Below are 20,159 nucleotides of genomic sequence, written 5' to 3'. Positions count from 1 at the left end.
TCAGGCACTATAGATGATCAGTCCAATCCTGCAGAAAGCAACGAGATGAGGAAGTTTGAGGGTTATGAAATAAACACAGAAAACATAAAATCTTTTGAAGAAATTTTGTGCCAAATATGTGGGCTGTCTCAAACTGGTGATCACAGTACCATGTATATATTTATTACCTGTATCTGTAAACAGTCAAGGGAAATGCACAGCACATAAAAAAAATTCATTTGCATGACGTTTCTTCTGATTGCAATTATTCTGTATGTTCTTTCTGTCTCCCACCTGTAGGTGGCCACCATAAGCTACGCTTATCAAATAACTCATTAGCAGGGTTTTCAATACTGTCATATCCAGATAATTAGCAATTTATTTAAATAACCAATTTCTGTGGAAATAATTGCCATGGAATGCCCTGAACCTACTTTTTATAAACTATAATAAAAGTGTTAAGATAATCCCTGACATTTGCAAATGCCATTAGTTCACCTTTCCTTTTGATAGTGCTGTGGCATTATGTTTAAACAATTACCCGATAAGGCAGCAGTTTAATGAAACAGTGTAGCAGGCATATTCTTCAAAACGGCCAGTGAATGCATTTATGTAGGTTGCTCTGAAAGTAGTGCCTCCTATTTATTTCCATGGAATTTACAACAGATGCAAAGAGAACTGTAACACTATTTGGCAGAGCAAATTCTCAGCTACAAAACATTCCTCGACAATGTCACCACCATTAGCTATGCATTTTCACCAGTGATGAACAAGAGTCTGCATGCTGCACTCATAAAAGTCTACATGGCCATTCAGAACATGGCTTGCCTTTCACACTGCTGTCGCCACTGCTGAAACGCACCGCCTCACTGTGCTCCATAAACATTCAGCAAGCATCAATGAATGTCAATGGGTACCATTTCTTTCCACATGGAGGAATTCAATTACACACCTTTGTTTCACACGCACTTCCACATATGCTGCCATTTTGTCAGACTGTCCTTCTGCTGCCATCTATCATATAAAAACAAAATATAATGGAATATCGGTGGGAAGGTTCAGTCTCTACTGCCTTACAACTATCATCTGCCTCTGATGTCATGGGCCAATATAATAAAACAGGAGGCATTACTTATGGAGCAGCCTTCTTTATTGCAGAAGAAAATCCAATGAATAGACATTTAGAAGGAAAGATGATCCACAATGAAGTCCCAAAATAGGGCACTCAATATTCAGTGCACTAAAAAGTACAGGATGTGCCAAATAGCAAACTCACGACAGACCTTGCCAAAGCTCTGATGGTACACAGCCCAGTGTTTCTTGACTCAGCTTAGGACCAGGAGAAGAGTCCTATCACTGATCTTTATGTCTTTCACAGCCTATTCAGGCCATTGCTACTTACACACTGCCATTTGCCAACATTAGTAATAATAATGCATGATTTATTCTGGCTCTGGATATTATCCATTAGAAATTTTATTCATTTCACAAATAGATCATTTGAGATGTTAGTCATTTTATGGCACAATATAAAGCCCCAGCTTCAAATCAATGGCTGCCTAAGATTTCATTTTATTGATAATTTTGAAGGGTGGTACACCAACACCTCCAAATCAATGGCAAAGGTTCTGGTAACCATAATAAAGTCAGGATTTCACCATTTTTTACGTCACTGCCAACTCTGGCTCTAGCATCCACACTGACTGACTGCATTCTACTAGTTTTCGTTAGCATATCATGACTATATATAACATTTATGCACTGGGATGGTGCATATTTTCTCCGATAATTATTTCCCTTCTTTTATTTTCCTTTTCCTTTTTTTATTTTATTTTATTTTTTAATTAATTTCAATGCTTACTTCTCATTTGATTGTATTTGGAATATCCTAACAATAGTAATAATAAAAGTACTGCTGATGACTGAGGTGTACTCCCAGCATAACAGAAGGAAAAAGATGTGAATTAGACCAGCATCGAAAGGGAATGGACCATCTAAGGAGTACTGTCCACAGATACTAGACAAGATCATTGTAACTATCACAGTAGCACAAAGAAGCTGATGATAAATTCTGCTGAAAGACATGTTTCCTTCCAGCACACACTAAGATTTCCAGCCCATCCATCCCAGTGCAGAGGCAGTTGTGTTTAACTCAAAGTCTAGTAGAAGTGTTTGTGACTGTTTACTCAGAAGCTTAGAGATTTGTTCAAAGGCACGGTTGCCCCTGTCAGCCTCAGAAGCAGCATACCTTTGTTTGAGACAGCTTTAACCTCCTCAACAAACAACTACAGTGGTTAACATGACCCTGGTGCCAGGAAGCAGGATGTGTGTGTGACCAAGCACCTGCATGGGTACTTTAGTGCATGCAGAACTCAGGTCATACAAAGGCAATGTAGTGTTTCTGAGTAAGGACATGCTGGCAGAGTGGCAACTGACTGCTGAGCTGGATGTTGAGGCTTATTTTAAAAATAAAGACATTACTGAAAAAGGTAGTAATGACCTTTGCAGATTATCTACAGAACCTGAAGCATACCTTGTACTGTTCAATACCCATTGGTCCAGAAAGTCCCTTACAGCAAAGGAAGCAGAATGTATAAAGGTATAGCAAAACAAAAGAAATTAAGAACACAGAAAGTTTAAATGAGTATTTCCTTCCCTCTTCACATAACCCATTGTCGTGCTTATCTCCTAATGAGGTTTGCGTATTTTTTTTCATCCAGTTGGTACTACCCAGTAACAAGAAATTATATGTATGGATGTATTTGTATCTATTTATATACACAATATACACATAAAATATATATAAAAACACATTGGATGGCACAAACAAAAGTTTTGTTAAACAAGTTACTTCAGTTCAGCTGAAAATACTGTATTTGCAGGTGTAATAGCATGTGTCTATGCACACATCTGCCATATTATTATTACATATCTATATAATCTATGTGAGTATATATACATGCACATTCAGTAGATATATTTCCATATTCACATATACATAAAACAGTGGATGACACGTCCCCTGATAAAACCTGTTATTTCAACACTTCAAGTGAAAAGTGTTAAAATAAATGGCTCATCACATACAATGTGTTAAAATAAATGTTTATTTCAGCACCGTGTGTATCATAGCCATTTATTTCAACACTTCCCTTTTCTCAAGACTCACGCAACCAAAAGTAGGAGAACTGATAGTTATAGCTAAGATAGTTGAAGCATACAGCCTTAGTCACCTACTTGCCATAGGATGAGTAGGAAGTTATCTGACACTTTTTTTTCTGCTGATAAAAAAAGGGAAACTAGCTACCTCGATTGTTCATGGGGATCTGCACGTGTCTGCAAGCAGGTGGGACACATCATCATTTGGAAAGAAAAACAGCCACACCGGAGTTTGCTGAGATATGTGGAAAGCAAGCTGTTGCTGTCAGAGTAATGTTTAGGAAGGAAGGGAAACGTGGCGCCTTTTGGAAATTTCATTTTGCAGCTTTTGAGTTTGACACAAAGTGATTTGGGCAGATAAAGAGTCAGGTGAAAACGAATGAAAATCAGAGCAGTTCATAATGAATGCTGAAGGTGATATGATGTTTGATGATCAAATTATGAGCCAGGATAGAACAGCTGATAATAGTTTCTTGGAAGGATTCTCCAAGTCTCAAGATTTGTCTTATTCATTTGAATGCATAGTCTGTAAGATCTGGGGCAAATGCTTTCCAACTTTTCCAACAACTGCTAGTTTATAAAGTACCGATACAGTCATTGGCAACTTCCTGTTAACGTGTTAAAATGAGATCAGCATGTCAACTTGATCCTACAAGCTGAGCTTGGACACTACATTTATGGTGGTGTTAAAGTAACATTACTTTCCTTCTTTGCCTTATTCTGGGAGGAAGGCACAAGAAACTCACATTCCCTAGCAACTTCCACTGGAGCTGGAGGGCATTCTGCTTTTATAGACCAGTTTCAGTAAAGTCACATCTAGAGTGAGGGTGGAAAAATTTTAATTCTTGAGCAACATGCACAAATACTCCATAAACTACCAGTCCCCTAAGAGCGTTATTTGCGGTCAACTTGCTGCAATGTTTTCTTACAGCTTTCCTCCTTTGAATAACACAAAAAGCATTGCCTAGGCTCAAGCAAGACAGCATGGCCTTTAGAAGATAAACACTCGGTGGGGAGGTTCTCACTTTTTTTTTTGTCGTACATTTCTTTCATTGAAATTGCAGATATGAGCAGAGCACAAATCCACAAACTAACAAGAAGTTAGTGAAGACTTTGCAACCAGCACACCCTATCAGAAGACTGCTTTGCACCCAGGCAATGAAAGAATGACACCACAGTTCCATCAACTCACAGTTATAGCCACTGCCTCAAGTCAAGCCATCCTGCAGTGCTAGTTGCCTATACTCAAACATCTCTCTTCTTGTAAAAGTTGTGATTGTCCAGTGTCATATTTGGCAGATAAAACGCTATAATAACTCAGTAGCAGAACAGTGTACAACGCAACAAAAGTTCTGTAGAATTAAATAAGTAAATAAATGCTTTTTTCACTTTTCACTTTCTTCAGATGCGATTCGTTCCAGAATAAGGAGGTATCATCACTCCTTTGAAGGCACTGTAGGTTATGAGATTGGTCCTCAGAAGCTGGCAACATGTAATAAAAGCGCTTTATTCCTAAACATCAATCAGTTTCAAGCGTGGCAGTTGCTCACAGAATGGTAATAATGGAAATATTCAGCTAATAACTACTGTAGACATTAAAACACTCTGACAGATGTGAAGTACTCGTTACACAACCAACACTTTCTTATAATTACAGTTTTATAACTAGGTACATAAGTTTCTAAATATTTAGTTCCTTACAACTCTGCATTTTTGTAATGAAATTTGCATGACAATGCTTCGTTTTCTGTAGAAGAAAAGGCCCCTCCGCCCCCACAGAGTGTTAATATCTTGGCATTAGCTGAGACCTTGGCTGTGCATGGTTGACAGTTGTAAAGAAAAACTTTTTCTGCCATTCCTTCTTTTTAATAACCTTCACAGTTATTATAAGAGGTTTCATGCCACTTCTCTAGCTGAGGGCGTACAGTGAGGTGAACAGCTAATGTCTTAATGGAAAGCAAAATAATAGCATGTCCATGCAGCATAAACCATCCACGGCATAAAGGAAGCACAGACCTTATTTGTGGAGGCCTTTACTAGCTCTAGATATATAATCAAGGGTTAGTAATTAAAACACGCTTATATCAGTCCAGCCTTTTTATCAACTATGCAACTCAGTGCTGATTTCAAGATGAAATTACACACCTGCATCTTAACACTGCTTTCTGCATTCATAAAAAATAACAGCATTAATAGGCTTAAACACTCATTTGTTTTATGTATTCAGAGCAACATAAGGGGATGCTAGGGAATTTAGTGTGTTGCTCTGTCAGATCATTTTAATTGTTATCCAATGAGGGCAGCTCAGAGGGTGAGTAAGGGACTTAATTTATGTACTTACTCATCCCCTTGGCTTCCACTGAAGAAAAATGATAGTAACACAGCCCTAAACTGCATTCACTGGTCTTCAGTGATCAAAGTAAAGGGCAATTAATGCAAAGCCAGGGGCCCACATGTGTTTGTTGATTTTAAATACTGCTCAGAGCACACATGGCTGCTACCAAAAAGAAATTAAAAAAAACCCAACAGCAATATTTGGCACTCATGCAGTGCCTTTTAGTAGAGAATATCAAAATATCGAAATACAAAGTTATAATACTTTTATCTCAAAAGAGAAAAGAACAGGAAGAGACCTGGAGAGGAAATGTGTGTGTGAAAAGTAATTTCATCTGGAGGGAAGAGGCAGCATGCAGTCCTCCTGGTTACAAATCCTTTGTACCACGTCACCATATTGCCCATTTCTCTAAAATTGTTGGTAATTTAAGGAATGCTATTTTACAGATAACCTCTCTAAATCAACTCAAGCAGACTGCTCTTAGAACTAAATTGCATACTAATGTCCTAGACCTTGGTACTTTATTCTGTGCGTTTTCATGGGTGAATTTTTATGCCCACTCAAAACACAACCTCAAGCTCAGAAGTCTACCTGCTCACAGAAGAATGCACGACTGTTGTTGTATCTCCCACAAATAATTTTGTCCCCCTTCCTTCCTGTTTTCTTTTTAATCTAAAATAAAACATACCTGAAAATTGATTCACTCTGTGGGTAATATCTTTGAGTAAAACTGGCTTGCATCCTTGTCCTTCTTGTTGATGGAGAATTATTAGGAATTCTTAAGTTTATTTTAAACAGTGAGTATAGACATGATAATGAAGAGATTCCATTTGCATGGGCTATCACTAACATAATGCTGAGTGTGGAGTGCTCAAAGAGGAAGACTCACAAAAGCATAAATGTTCCACAGGAAATTCTAACACATCTGCTCAGCACTGAAAAGCCAGTATTTTAGTCCAAAGCACTAGAAAGCATAGACAAGTGCAATTTTGGAATCAAAACAAATGCTGCTAATTTAAGAAAATACTATGAAGCACACAAAGACTGTACAATGCCATATGTTGCACAATGCATCTGGTAATCAATTTAGTCCACATGCCAAATTTACTAGAAGCCCAAATAGGCTTAAGTTCTTTATTCAGAAATTCAAAAACTAACCAGAAACATTATAAACATGCTGCACTCACAATTAGGGCGGGAAAAAAAGTGGATTTTTCTTTTCAGTTACATAATACAAATAAAAATTAATCTCCTAAATTATATCCCATAATGAATACATGCCCAAGCTTCACTTTTGATCAACAGCTTTTACAGCCTCACAGTTTTAGGACATGGTCTGTTACCCAGCATAAAAGAAAAATGTGATTTTTAAATTATTTTACATCCAGTGTTTGCTTCTGTTCTGAAGGTTTGAAGCCATGAAGGCTCTATGCTGTCTTTTGTGATTCCATTCACAATACATTACTGAAGATGTCAGCAAACACAGATGTACAATGTGTTGCTGTCCTAAATCAAATATGAATCCAAACTTACTGTTTTAAAAATACAGTCGAAATCCCTAATATAAGTGGTCAGTATCACCTATAAAGCCAAAATAAATGAAGTAGGATAATAGTTTTCAGGTTTGGGTTACAGTGTCAATGCAGAGACTTGAGCTGTGCTACCTCACCAAGCCAGGTCTTGCTTGCCGGAGCATGCTTGTCAATATTTAGCACCCAGGGAGCGTGTCACGAGCCTTTACAAAAACTAGCTTAAATACAAAATACTATAGCAGCTGCTGTGATCCTTTTCCTAACACTGAGATTAAACTGCTGAAATTTGTTTTGAGCTTTTTAAACCAGAAAATGTGTGCCATACACCTACTGTAACAAGAATATGAGAAACGGCATTAAGGGATTGCAATACTGTTATTAGGGTTTATTAAAATACAGAAGAACACCAGATGCTTTACATTAGCTGACTGAAAGATATTTTAACGTTAAGCACACAAGTATCACTTTCTCTGGTGACATCAGATTATAAAATGGAGTATGGTAAAATCAGAAACATCTGTGTTTTTTAGGAAAAAAGTGTAATCTGCACCAAAAAATGATGAATCATGAACTTGCCTAAAAAATGCAAGCCCAAACTATCTAAGCCATTTGATGGGAGTACCTAAATTAGAAATATAAAAACCTGATGAAGTCAACGGAGAGAGAAAGGACCCTAGCCCTGAGAATACCCATCTCCTCCATAGTGACAAGGCAGAAGAGTAAGAGCAGCCTCCCAGACCCATGCATGTTTCCTGGGCTAAATGATGAATGAAGGTGTAAGCAATCTCTTCAGTCTTTCAATAATCTTGATTGTCTCAAGTAGCAGGCTCTCTTAAAATAATTCTTAGGGAACGACCAGCTTCTCCTTGGAGGTCTGAATTCTTCAAATCCCATCTTTTGTGACTTCTGAGAAGCTCCTTAATTTAGAAGAAAAAGCAGCTGATTCTTAAATTGTCTCATCTGGTAACACCTTCCCTGAAAGCGCTCCCGATAAACAGAATTTATCAGGGACTGGAATGAGAAGATTTATCTCAGTACTCGCTATTAAAATCCAAACAGCTCTTGAATGGGCATATATTCAAAAATCAGTTAAAACGCTGCCAAAGCTGGTGTAATCAGTACACAGGCATCTAACATTAATGGTGTAAGCATAACAATAAGTGACAGGGAATAAGATAAGCTCAGCTCAGCCAAAATGTGGACTAGAGTAATCATACACACTTTTGAAACAGTATGTCACTCAGGAGGGCCATGAAACATATATAAATGGCCAGACACAACCATAACACAGTTAACTACATCCTCATTGGCAGGCCTGTTTGTGGAACAAATGACAGTTTTTCCTCTTTTTGAGCTGCCAGAAACAAAGTTCTTCACAGCATCAGCCTTATCTCTGTGCTGAGTCAGGTGTGATACCACAGGTTTATTCCCAGACCTCATTGGCATTAAAAACACCTTCCCTGCACACCTGCCACATCTGTACCATGGATTTGGGCATCTCATTCTGAAACAATGTATGCTACACTCAACAGTTCTCACTCTCGCTTAAAATAAATAATGGAGGCTAAATCCCTCATTCAGAGCATCCTTTGGGACTTAAAAAGGACTTAGCAAAGATGGCCACACACTGCATGTTAATAGGGAAGATATTTGCAATTATCTGGCACCATAGATATTGTAAATTTTTCATACGTTGGAAAAACAAATTACTACAGCAGACTTCCTAAAAGATTTTGTAGGAGATGATTCTGTATACTGTTTGCAAGACGATATTTGTATATCTCCTATCATGCAATGACATACATGCATGAAAATACACATTAAAATGTAGATCCTTTACCTGCCTACTATACAACGGTTGCATTCTTTTGCAAGGAAAAAAATAAAAATAAAATAAAATAGAGATAGTTGTGAAATACTTTTTTTTTTTTTTTTTTCATAATAACCCATGAGGCGTGAAGTAATGTCCACTGAAATACAAACCCAGGTTCTATTCAGTTAAACAAATCTGCTATAATTTGTGTTCTGCATTTTATATGTGAGGTTGACTTAAGGATTTATTCATCATTCATGTAGGACACTAAAAATACAGAATGTTAGTAGGATTTAGATGAGTAAAGATATATTCACTATGGTTAGTTCATCATAAATCACAGCAAACCAGCACTATGAAGGTTTCTCCTATGTGGAAGCAGGACAGCAGCAATAACTGTTTAAGTACATTGTTTTGGCATAGCTGGATGCAGACCAAAGTCCTGGGTTTAGTTGTTCCAAAGATCTATTCCCCTTCCTCAAAATCCCTTGTATCAGAATATCCTGCAACTGGATTAACCTAGGCAAGTGGGGTTTCATGTCACTGAAACCTTCTCTTCTAAACACATCCTGATTCAATTCTGAAACTCATCAATCCAGAGTTGTAGGTAGGGAGAATAATGGGACCCTCACAGTGATGCTTAAGACACTGGGGCTACCAAAGCTACTGAGTGAGGCAGAGGAGCCAGCATGCAGCATACAAGTTGGGGTGTACTGACCAGAGCAGTGATATCTTGAGACAGTAGTCAGTTGGCCTTTCTTGATGTCCCACAGGAGGGAAGGATGAAAAACATAAACTTCATGTTAACAGATATTAAATAAGAAGACATTTTACTACTTATTTGCTAGCTCATATTTTGACATTAAATGTATTGCAAAATCTTTATTTTTCAGCTAAATCAACCCTGCAACTGATTTGTATATGAAGTAGAAAGAAAAGTGGCAGAAAAGACAATTACAATCCCTGCACAATCCAGCAAGTAGCTTCTGTCACCAACATATATTCACATAAATTTGGAACAAGTTTCCTTTGTCTTTCCTTCTGTGTCCTACATTGAAACTCACTCTCATAACCTGTATTCATATTTGAATCCTTTGAGTAGCTAATGCTGCAACAAAGCTTTGCAACTTGAACACTGCCAGCTAAAATCACCTTCTTGTGCTCTAGACCACAGTCATATGTTTAACTACTTAGAATTACTGCTTCTATCTAAAACATTCTCCTATACATTCTGCAGCAGTTAGAGCAGAAGGCTAGACCGGCTTGCACGACTGCCGGAGCCTGGCCAGCATGCCAGTTGTGCCATGTCATCCTTCTTCCCACTTGCTGAGTAGCCACTGAGATATCATAAGGCACTCAGTTCCTGCAAGTTCTGTACACTTTTATAGTGAGCAAAACTTTTTACCAGGCTTAGGTCCATTCTCTGAAAGCATATACGCCTTTCCGTTGTATGAAAGACTTTAGAGTTGTATTACATGCAACCAGAGTCTCTCGACCTTGCTCAAGCTGATTTGGGAATTAAAATACATTTTGACTTCACTGTGATTATCCATGGAGAGTGGTGGGAAAGATCAGACTGAGAGATCTGCTGAGACTTACTAGTAAACAAACTCAGCAGTGAGGGCTTTCTCTACTTTTATCATTGTAATTATTATCTATTTGAAATTATTGTTAATATTTTAATGTTTGTGTTAGAATAAACTGAAAAGTACTTAAATGGCAAGTATTTTTCCAATAAATAATTCATCAGATTTTTAAATGATTATACTTAAATAACTTTCAATATGAATTGTATTCTTTATGACAGAAATACATCTTTTTTGTCAATACAGTGATCTCCTAAAGATATGGCATGAAAATACCGAGAGATATTTTTGTGAGCAGTTGCTTAAAATTGGATGAGGTGATCATAAGAGGAAGAGATAACATTCTCTCCTAGACCTGACAGACATAGAAAGACAATCAACCAGTGCTGACAAAGACTATGCCAACGGGTTCAGTCTTGATATTAGCAGTCCTTAACAGGTCACAGCATGCATGTAGTACATTCATCTCTACCCATTACTGCAAACAAGTCTCAATTCAAGCATCTGTACTATCAGCCTGCTTTAAAATGCTTCCATTTTTCTCTTAATTCATCTATTTGCTTCCACCCTTTGTTAATCAGACTGTCTAAATGGCTAACTGCACAAGCATTTTTTGCTTACCATGGCAATCTCCATGATTATATGAACTTTTTCAGTCCTTTCCAGTTGCATCTAGTTGTGTGCAGAACAAAACCACAAGCTCTTTCATCCATGCTTGGACAAGCTAGGCCATAGTTTTTCTCTATTTTTGTTTTTTTTTTTTTCACCATATTACATCCGAGTAAAATTTATGGATTTAGCTGAATCATCATCTGCATCAGCCTTTGGTAACCATCAGTAAGATTTGAAATCCTAATGGTTATCTATTCATAAAAACAAACAAACAAAAAAACCCAAACACCACAAAACACATTCTTTTGGGAAACAAATTGTTTCACCTGGACATATTACATATGAGCTTTAATGTAAACGGCAAATTCTGTGTGTTCAGCAGCAGTGGCTTAATGAAATTACAGGCTATTAAAGCAGCAGAATATACCCGGTTACATTTTAGAACACTGTACCAGCAACAGTTAATGATTTGATGGTTTTCTAGGAGTTTTGAACAAATACTGGCTTTTAGTCTGAGAGTAATGCTGGACATTTCTGTCTCATGCTCAGGGATTCAGCCAACTAACAGATACATTTGGTGAAGAATCTCATTCTAGTCATGCCCTCCCTTCCTAATTTCCCTTTTCACTGTTTTGTCGTCTTTGCCTGTTCCTCAGGGAACTGAGTGATTGATAGCCTAATCCAATGACTGTATTACAGCTGCCTCAACTTGGACTCTTTTCCTTATCATTAGCAGTTAGCCTATGGTTAAATTCACAGCTCACTGCTTGGTACAGCCCCTGAGATTTAAGGGTCTGGCCTTTAGAAAATATTTAACATAAAATTGAAATCTTGACATACTGAGAATTCAGTTCTCTGCAAGGCTTCTTTAATTAATCCAATGTACTGTACCATTGTTCTATATGAGACTGTGACATGGTGAACTGTTACTGAAGCTCACAGAGATGTGTAATTCTAAATTAAACACTCTCTTACATGTACCTACACTGCATTTGTTTCCCAAGAACATGTGAACGAATGTGAAAATTTAAATGCAATTTATAACAATAATAAAACACAAACCAATTACATTTCAGGAGTAAAGACTTTTCATTTATTTCAAGCTCAGAATGAGAGATTTTTGAAGTAAGAGAAGACAACATAGCTTTGTTTAAAAGCTTTGTGCTTCATTCTCTTTCAGGACTCGTTTAATCTTTTGGCAAATGAAATCAATTACAATCATTTTTAATCAACTACAAATGGCACCTGTGCTAGAAGTGTAAAGTGTTTTCTTTGTAGGAAAAAAATTGTCTCAAAAATACTAAATGCAGAGAAAACATGCTTAGTTCTCTGACCCTATCTGGAAAATAATACTTATTTATAAATAGCTATGGAAGGATGTAGACCTTGATCTATGCTGTAAACCTTTGCCCTACTTCCAGTCAGTCAATGAGCTGCAAGCTTCTATGAAAATGGCAGCTGAGTCCCAGATGAAAAATTATGCATCTCATAAACTGCTATTCTGCTGAAATGTCAAGCTATGGCAGGGCTGTACCTCAAACTCAGCACTTGGCATTTTCCTTCTGTCTGCTTTGTTGCCATGAAGCAAACATGAACAGTGAGGATTTGTGTAGGGCAGGTAGCAGGCGAGCTCCCTGTCAAAAATCTATTATTAGGGCTCTGATCTCTTCTGCACAGACCAGTGATGGCAGAACACTAAGAGAAATCAGACTGCTGCAAGGACACCACAGAAAACAGAGGACTCTTTTTGAATACTGACATAATATATGCAAATAAGGGCTTTTAATGGCTGAGCTACATTTAAAAGAAATAATAAACCAAAATTAAAATCGTACTATGATGTTTTTTTATTCCCATCCAAACTGTTATACAAATATATGTTAATATAAATAGCATTTAAATCTCAGTAAATATTTACACTAAACAGAAGTGCATATGCACATATATATTTTGTTTTATTTCCAATGATGGGCAGCTTTTCATTCTCTTGTAGTGACCAAAATCAACAGAGCAGTCACTGAGAGAACTGTGATTATGACAGTGAATACTCTTGGTTGTTGTTTTTTTTCCCTACTTTTCTTTTAAAGGCAGCTATTACTATTATTAAATTTACCTCTTTCAGTATGAATCATACATTTCAGATTATAATATATGCTCCTTTTAATAATGTCAATTATTCATATAAGGTATATATTTTAATTTATGAAATAACACCTGAAAATATTCCCTTAAAAGTCACAAATGCTGTCTGATAGTATTTTGTGTGTGTGTGTGTGTGTGTGTTGTTGTTTTTTTTGTTTTTGTTTTTGTTTTTGTTTTTGTTTTTTAAGAGACAGCTACACTAATATGCTTCAAAGGTAACTGAAATTAACCACCTCCTCTGATTTTCAACAATTATACTTTCCCTCATTTAATTATGGAATGCTACTACCCCGCTATACTCTTTCTGACCTCTCTTGGGGTCAGCTATGAGAATAGAACACAACTTCCTGAATCTCTCTTGTTTTGGAAAACATACAAACATGCACACATTAATATGCTGTACCATATATCCATGCAAATAATGTCAAAATGCTACAGCACATAATAATTGGACAAATCTCTAACAGCACATAGGCATGAAGTGTTTGAACTATTACTGTAAAATACTGCAACATTTTTGCAACAAAGCATTAAAAGGATACACAGTGAGTGCACAGCAGAGAGATATGCTTTTAACCTAAGTTTTTTGCTAAGTCCAGTGTATGGTTTTGTAAATTTATCCCCTAAGGATCTGGCTTCCAGACAAAAACAAAGAAACAAACATGTGACAAAGAAGAACAAAAAAAAAAAACGTGGAAATTCACACAGAAGCTCTATTTTGCTTGGAATAAATATCCTCTAGCGCTGCAATGTGATGTGTGATATAAAACACATCTGTAATATGGAAGTATAGTACGAGTGCTCACAAAAAAAGCTTTTTAAAATAAAAATAAATTTAAAGGAAATAAATGTTAGAAAAGCATGTAGCTGCTGACAGTATGTTAGCATTTCTCTGAGAAACCTGGCATCCTACTCTAGTACCTACAAAACACATTTTCAAAATCATATATTTTTATACCGATGAAATAATCTCTTTCAGAAACTGTGATCTGTGAGGATAAATAACAGTATTAGCTTCTTTTTAAGGAATGAATGCCCTGTATTGCATGCATACAACAATCTAATGTATTACATATACTCAAAACTGAAATACTGCTGGGTCAATTGTAAAAGCTCTTTAATGGAAATCAAATGATGCCTCTAATTCTGCAGACATGATAGTAACACAGTCTAGGGAGCCATATCTTAATTGCAATGTTTTTCTTCCATTCCAAGGGCTTATTTCCATAGCTATGTTTTGGAGGCTTTATCAGGACATTTTCACTTTTTCAGTAAGGAGTACTTCCTGGAAACCTATAAAAAAAAAGGATGAACATCTGGCCCCTTTAACCGCATTGTCTTCTCCTGTAATAGGTCCACAAAAATGAGAAGGGCTACAGTAGCCCTTGGGCTCAGCTGAAGCTCTGTGGTGCCAATTAAAAAAGAATTTTCTACAGAAAATACAAATTTGTCAAATTTACTGTGATTTTTTTTTCCCTGCAAAGATTTTATGGCACCAGAAGAGAGGCAGAAAGTGCAGAAAAACACAGGAGATTTCACCATGTTCAATAGCCAGTGGATAAACCTTGTGTCCAGGAGACCCGGGTGGGACTCACATCAGGGATTTAAAACTCGGTCTCCCAAATCACACAGTCATACAGGTCAGCAGGCTTTGCTACAGATACTGCGTATCCTGTGAGAGCTGTTTCACTTTGTATTAATAATTCAATATTTGCAGGGAAGAGGGGGAGATAGAGAGAGACTAATTCTACAGTCCAGTGGCCAAATGCTCACCTGGGATACTGAAATCCTCCCTGTCAAAACCACCCAGCACACAGCAGGGTAGGATGGATGAAACAGCCGTGCTTCTCACAGTTTAGTAATTTTCAGCTGATCGAATTATATCAGAACAGGAAGGTCACTTCCTGAGCACTGGCTGGGAAGCAAACACTAATTGTGGCAACTTTAAATTAATGGGGTTTTTAACTAATCTCATTAAGTCTATGAATCTTTGAAATACATAATATTCTAGAACTTTTTTAAAAAAACAGATAAATAAATCTGTTCCCAAATACAATTCAGAATCAGTCAACAATGCTAATATGCTAATCACTTTTTTAGTTTTTATTGATGTTGGACAAACCACAATAAATGACCTGTCATTTACTCATCTAAAAAGAATTAAAAAGCCAATCCCTTTGCAGGGGCAATCTGTTCGAGGAAGAGGAACAACAATCTTCCTGCATTGCTGCCTCACATGCAGCTGATGAAGAGTGAAGAGAACAAGGGGAAGGCGCACATGGAAAACCTTTGTTCAGTATATCACCATCTATGAGCACGTTTTTAAACAGCGGAAGGTAGGGAAGACTGCAAGTCAAAATGTCAGGCTGCTGCTAGGCAAGGGGATTAACAGACTTTCATTATTTGCACTTCTATGGAAACCTTCATCAAACTCACTAGAGTGTTACACTCACCTGGAGATGGTAAGCTGCACTATATTAAGAAATGCGTGGCCAGTGCCCAGCTTCCACAAACACTACACAGCCCTGCTGCTGGGTCCCAGGCAGCACTGGGCACCATGTTGCTCATTCCTCCCAGCAGCCTGCTTCAGGCTGTCAGCAGAACCCTTCAGCCAGTGGGCAGCAGCCAGTCTACTGCCCTGTGTCTGAGGGTAGAACATTGGCCTTCACACTGGGAACTGAGGGTAACCTCAGGCATTCCATTGGCCACCTGCTGCCGCCTCCACTGCAGTGTCAGTGGTGAAGCACTGGTACAGGTTGCCCAAAGAGATGGTGGGTGCCCTGTCCCTACAAACATTCAGGGTCAGGCTGGATGGGACTCTGAGGAACCTGATGAAGCTGTCAGTGTCCCTGTTAATTGCAGGGGATTTGAGCTAGATGGCTTTTAAAAGTCTCTGGCTTCTCTGGGGAGTTGGGGAGTTTCCTACAATGCATAAAGACAGTGAGAAACACAAGATAAGCTTCTTAAAAAAAAAAAAAAATCGAGTTTAATCCAGCATCAAAAGTCCATTATGAACTCCTCACAACCAGGTGATCCCAAGGGCCACGAGCTGCAAGCTGAGGTGGGTTTCCAGACCCCTACAGGTCCCCTCATGAGAAGGCTGCCATCTCTTGCACCCATAGCACACAGCACTGGCAGTGCTGTAGCCCTGTGGGTGCAGGACCTCATCTCATCAGCTCCCGTGCTGTAGGTCCCTGACACATAAGGGCCAGCTCTAGGCCAGAAGAGAAAGAGAATCCGTGCAATTGGAGAAAATCCAGAAAGCAAGATACAATTTGGCTGTGCCCTGTATCTGCTCTTGATTTGCACACTGGAAAACATAAAACAGCCGTGTTTTGGAAGAACATGCAGAAAATAACCCAAACTTATCCCTTCTGTAACAACATTGACTTTCACTACACTGACTTTCACTTAAAAATGAATTATATCTTGAGAGGAATTATTTGAAAAAACAACAAAAGCTCATTCACTATATCAGACAATACAGTGGAACAAAATAGAATAACAAGTTTAAGCAAACGAAAATGGGAGAGTGACTTTCACATGAGGAGCACAAGGCACTCTCCAGGGAGACTGTAGGCACGTAGGTGGTGTTACTGCCATTTAACCGACAGGAGAATGGCACAGTGAAAGGTCAAGCATCTGGCTGCAGGCCATGGCCAGGGACGGAGCTCAGGACCATGGTTGCTCGCCCCTTGCTCTGACAAGGCCAGTGCTTTCCCATTTTTTGCCTTCTCACAAGCATGCTAGCTCTCCTGTCCTGGTTTTGAAAATTTGTATACTATTATACCCTGATCACTGAGCAGAAAATACTGTGATGTGTGTGCAGCATCTATTGAATTTATTGGCTATGTGGCTTTCTTTTGCGCAATGAGTTGTGGGATTGGAACCTACTGATGTCAATTACCAGCAAGAAACCTTTATTTTTCTGCAACTGTATACTCTTTGAAAACAGCACTTCCAATGCTTTTCATATTTTTTACATATGCATCAGATTTGCATCATAGGTAATAGCGCATTCCAAAAAGTCATCTTCTATTTCCTTTGATATGTGCAAAACTTTAGGAAGAAAAATACATTTCTATACTTACATACAAGCACCCACACATTATATAAATAAAAGAAATGGAGAACTTTTCCTTGTGTCTCATTTATAACAGAATTACAAAACACGGAAATGCTGAGTATCCAGGTATCACCATAATTTACACTACATGCATGTTTTAAATTCGTGACATGAGACACACTTTTCATAAGGCAGCCATCTTATAGATTTTATTAGACAGACTTATGGTTGGAAGGATTATTCAGAAATTGCAACTTAAATGAGAAAATGTGAATGGTCTTACTTATATAAAATACTACTGCAATAGTTCTTTTATTAATTTTTAATGCACAGCACCCACTGTGACCTCCTTTATTCTTTTCCTGTCAACATGGCAGGCTAGAGAAATTGAAATGGGCTGTAGCTGTTCTTTCCTTGTTCCTCTTTTCCTCCCATTTTGCATAATATTAAAATTATAACATCTTATTGGATTGTCACTGTGAAATAATCATTATGCGATAGGCATAGCATTTTTTTTTCTGATTGTTATCTCTTTCTTGCCTTTTAGTGTTCTCTAAAAAATTCCAAATTCCATGCAGTTATCTAAGGCAGTGAAGAAATTTTGCAATGAACATACTTGTCTGAATTAAAGTTTGTTTAAAAGATGTCTCTTGCTGCATTTCTTATGGTTCTCTAAGGATAACATCAGTTGCATTAAAAGCATTTTTTTGCCTGTCTGATTTTTTCTGATTACGTTTTTGGGGTGCAGTGAGAGGTGGGCCTGATAAAATAGCGTTTGACAATCACGAGGACACTTACTTCTGTTACATTTATTTACTGCTACTTCTATCACCAAGGAGACTAATCTCCATACCAGCAAAGTCAAGAAGTTCACAGCATTGTCTTTGCAGGGCCAAGTTCATGTTGTCACAGCAACAGAGTGCATAGGGTCAATAGATTAATTCATTAGTGTGCACAAGCACTGAACTGGAGTGTAAAAGTTTTGTTGCTGGTTTTAAAATTAAACTGTGAAGCAGGACTTGGAAATACGTCTATGCAAGTTCTGAATATATATTTCAAGGAATAAACCACAGAAAATGCATATATTTGCCTAATACGATATATCATTTTTCCCACAGTAGGAAGAGGATGAAATAATCTACTTTGAAGAGGTGCATTCAGTGGGAAGGCAGGAGGATAAGCCAGAGTTCGGGCTATGAAATATACACTGCATTTGGATTGTTGATATTTCCTCCTACAATGCCCTTTCATTAGCCTCTGTCTAACGCGGGGCTTGACAATTGTGACAGAATGAAAAATTTGAGGAAAAGCGAGGGTCACAAGAGAAGAGATTTTGCTCCCTCTCCAGTGACCCTATCACAGTATTCTGATGCAGCGTTTTTACCATTAAGGAAAGGGCAACACAAGAGCCTTCACACTTAATCTGTTCCATCTGTCATGACTATTAGAAACATTGACCAGCAGTGAGCTTTAAGGACTCGGTGCGACTGCAGACATGATATTCTAGCCCACTACAAGGACCTCCCGATGTTCTGAAAGCCTCCAAGGAAGCAGTATGCATCAAAAAGGGCAACACCTACCTGACACGCCACCATATGTGGTCCTCAGTCCTGCACCAACTGCTGGCCAAGGTGTGCCGTCTGCTTTCAGTCCCATCAGTCCTGACACCGTGTTGGTGGCTGTAACACCATCTGCGCCACCTGTGAAAGAACAGGTCAGTCACTTTTTGTTAAATAATGAGTTTAAGAACAAGAGAGGAAAAAATACAACAGAAAAACTGTGAAACTGTAAAATAACTAGAATTTCAAATAAACTGCTGAAGACAGAAAGCAACAAACTGCACAGGGATGCGCAGAAGGGTCCTTAAAACCAGTCCAGGACTGAAAAATTTAACATTAGCTTTTCAGCAGGCTGCATCAGTTGAAAGAGGTGTTAGGATTACAAGACAGCACCAAGGAAAATAGGGGTAGACAGGCAGATCTCCGCCATTCAGCTGTGTGAGTTGGAATCTACTACAGTGGCTGTTTGACACTGGAAGGTACCCCAGCACTGAGGTCATCCCCTCCAAGCTGCCAACAGCAGCTCTTTACTGACCAGACAGCCCTTATTCTACCTTCTTACTGTGAGAAATACTCAACAGATAAAGAATGACTGTTTCTAAGAGATGGATTAATAAACCCACTTTTAAATTAATTTCCTACCCTGCTGTATTTTAAGCTGTAAGGATGGAAAAAAATATGTATAACTCTCAAATGTTGCGTCTCTTATTTCTCAGGACACACTATTTTTACTGCTAAACATAAGAATAAGGGAAGGTTCAGTGGTGTGGTAAACACATGTGATAACAATGATAGAAATATGAGTAAGCAAACAAAGTTAGATGTTTTAATGTTAATCTAATAAAATTCTCTTTATATATTGCTATATTCTAGAATAAAACACGAACAAAATTAAGAAACATTTGATCACAGTATTCATCTAAACGTCAAATAAATTGTTTTCATATTTAATTCTGTTATTTGTTATTATTTCTGCAAGTCTCCCATGTCCCCTCGACATCCAGCAAATTAGTAAATCTGCACAGCTTGTGCAGTGGAGTCAGTTACCTTCCTGCGCAGCCATCGCAATATTCACAATATCAGTGACATTTGGGGTCAGCTTGGCAAAGAAAGGAATCTGAACAGCTTGTCTAACCCAGCGACAGATGTTCCGCACCAGCTCTGGATCCTGTTCAAATAGGTCAGATAAATATAGAACATAATTAAAAGTAATATGAACAAAAGGTATATCAATGCAATAGAAAACTCTGCTATAAGTGGCTGTACGGTGATTTTCTGAAATTACACGTCGGGACCAAACATAATCTCACTAGTTAGCTTATTTAAGACACATTCAGTAACTGCATATCCATTATGGAAAGGTTAGCCCATGAAAA

The 20,159-nt window shown here is 37.9% G+C and overlaps 1 protein-coding gene across 3 annotated transcripts in view; it reads right to left on the bottom strand.

Annotated features, from left to right (window-relative positions):
• DPYD (dihydropyrimidine dehydrogenase) overlaps positions 1-20,159 on the bottom strand; it is a 331,601-nt gene that overhangs the window by 69,000 nt on the left and 242,442 nt on the right. For all 3 annotated transcript variants that reach the window (XM_090146313.1, XM_031614751.2, XM_090146314.1), the window contains exons 17-18: positions 19,831-19,951; positions 18,805-18,924 (exon numbers count right to left, since the gene is read on the bottom strand). In XM_090146313.1, coding sequence (XP_090002439.1) covers positions 18,805-18,924; positions 19,831-19,951 — 241 coding nt within the window. The remainder of the gene's footprint in view (positions 1-18,804; positions 18,925-19,830; positions 19,952-20,159) is intronic.

This window comes from Phasianus colchicus, chromosome 9 (genome assembly GCF_987193195.1).
Source record: "Phasianus colchicus chromosome 9, bPhaCol1.hap1.1, whole genome shotgun sequence".
NCBI classification, from domain to species: Eukaryota; Metazoa; Chordata; class Aves; order Galliformes; family Phasianidae; genus Phasianus; species Phasianus colchicus.
The sequence above is the reverse complement of the archived record's forward strand: the minus strand, read 5'-3'. Positions and strand labels throughout refer to the sequence as shown.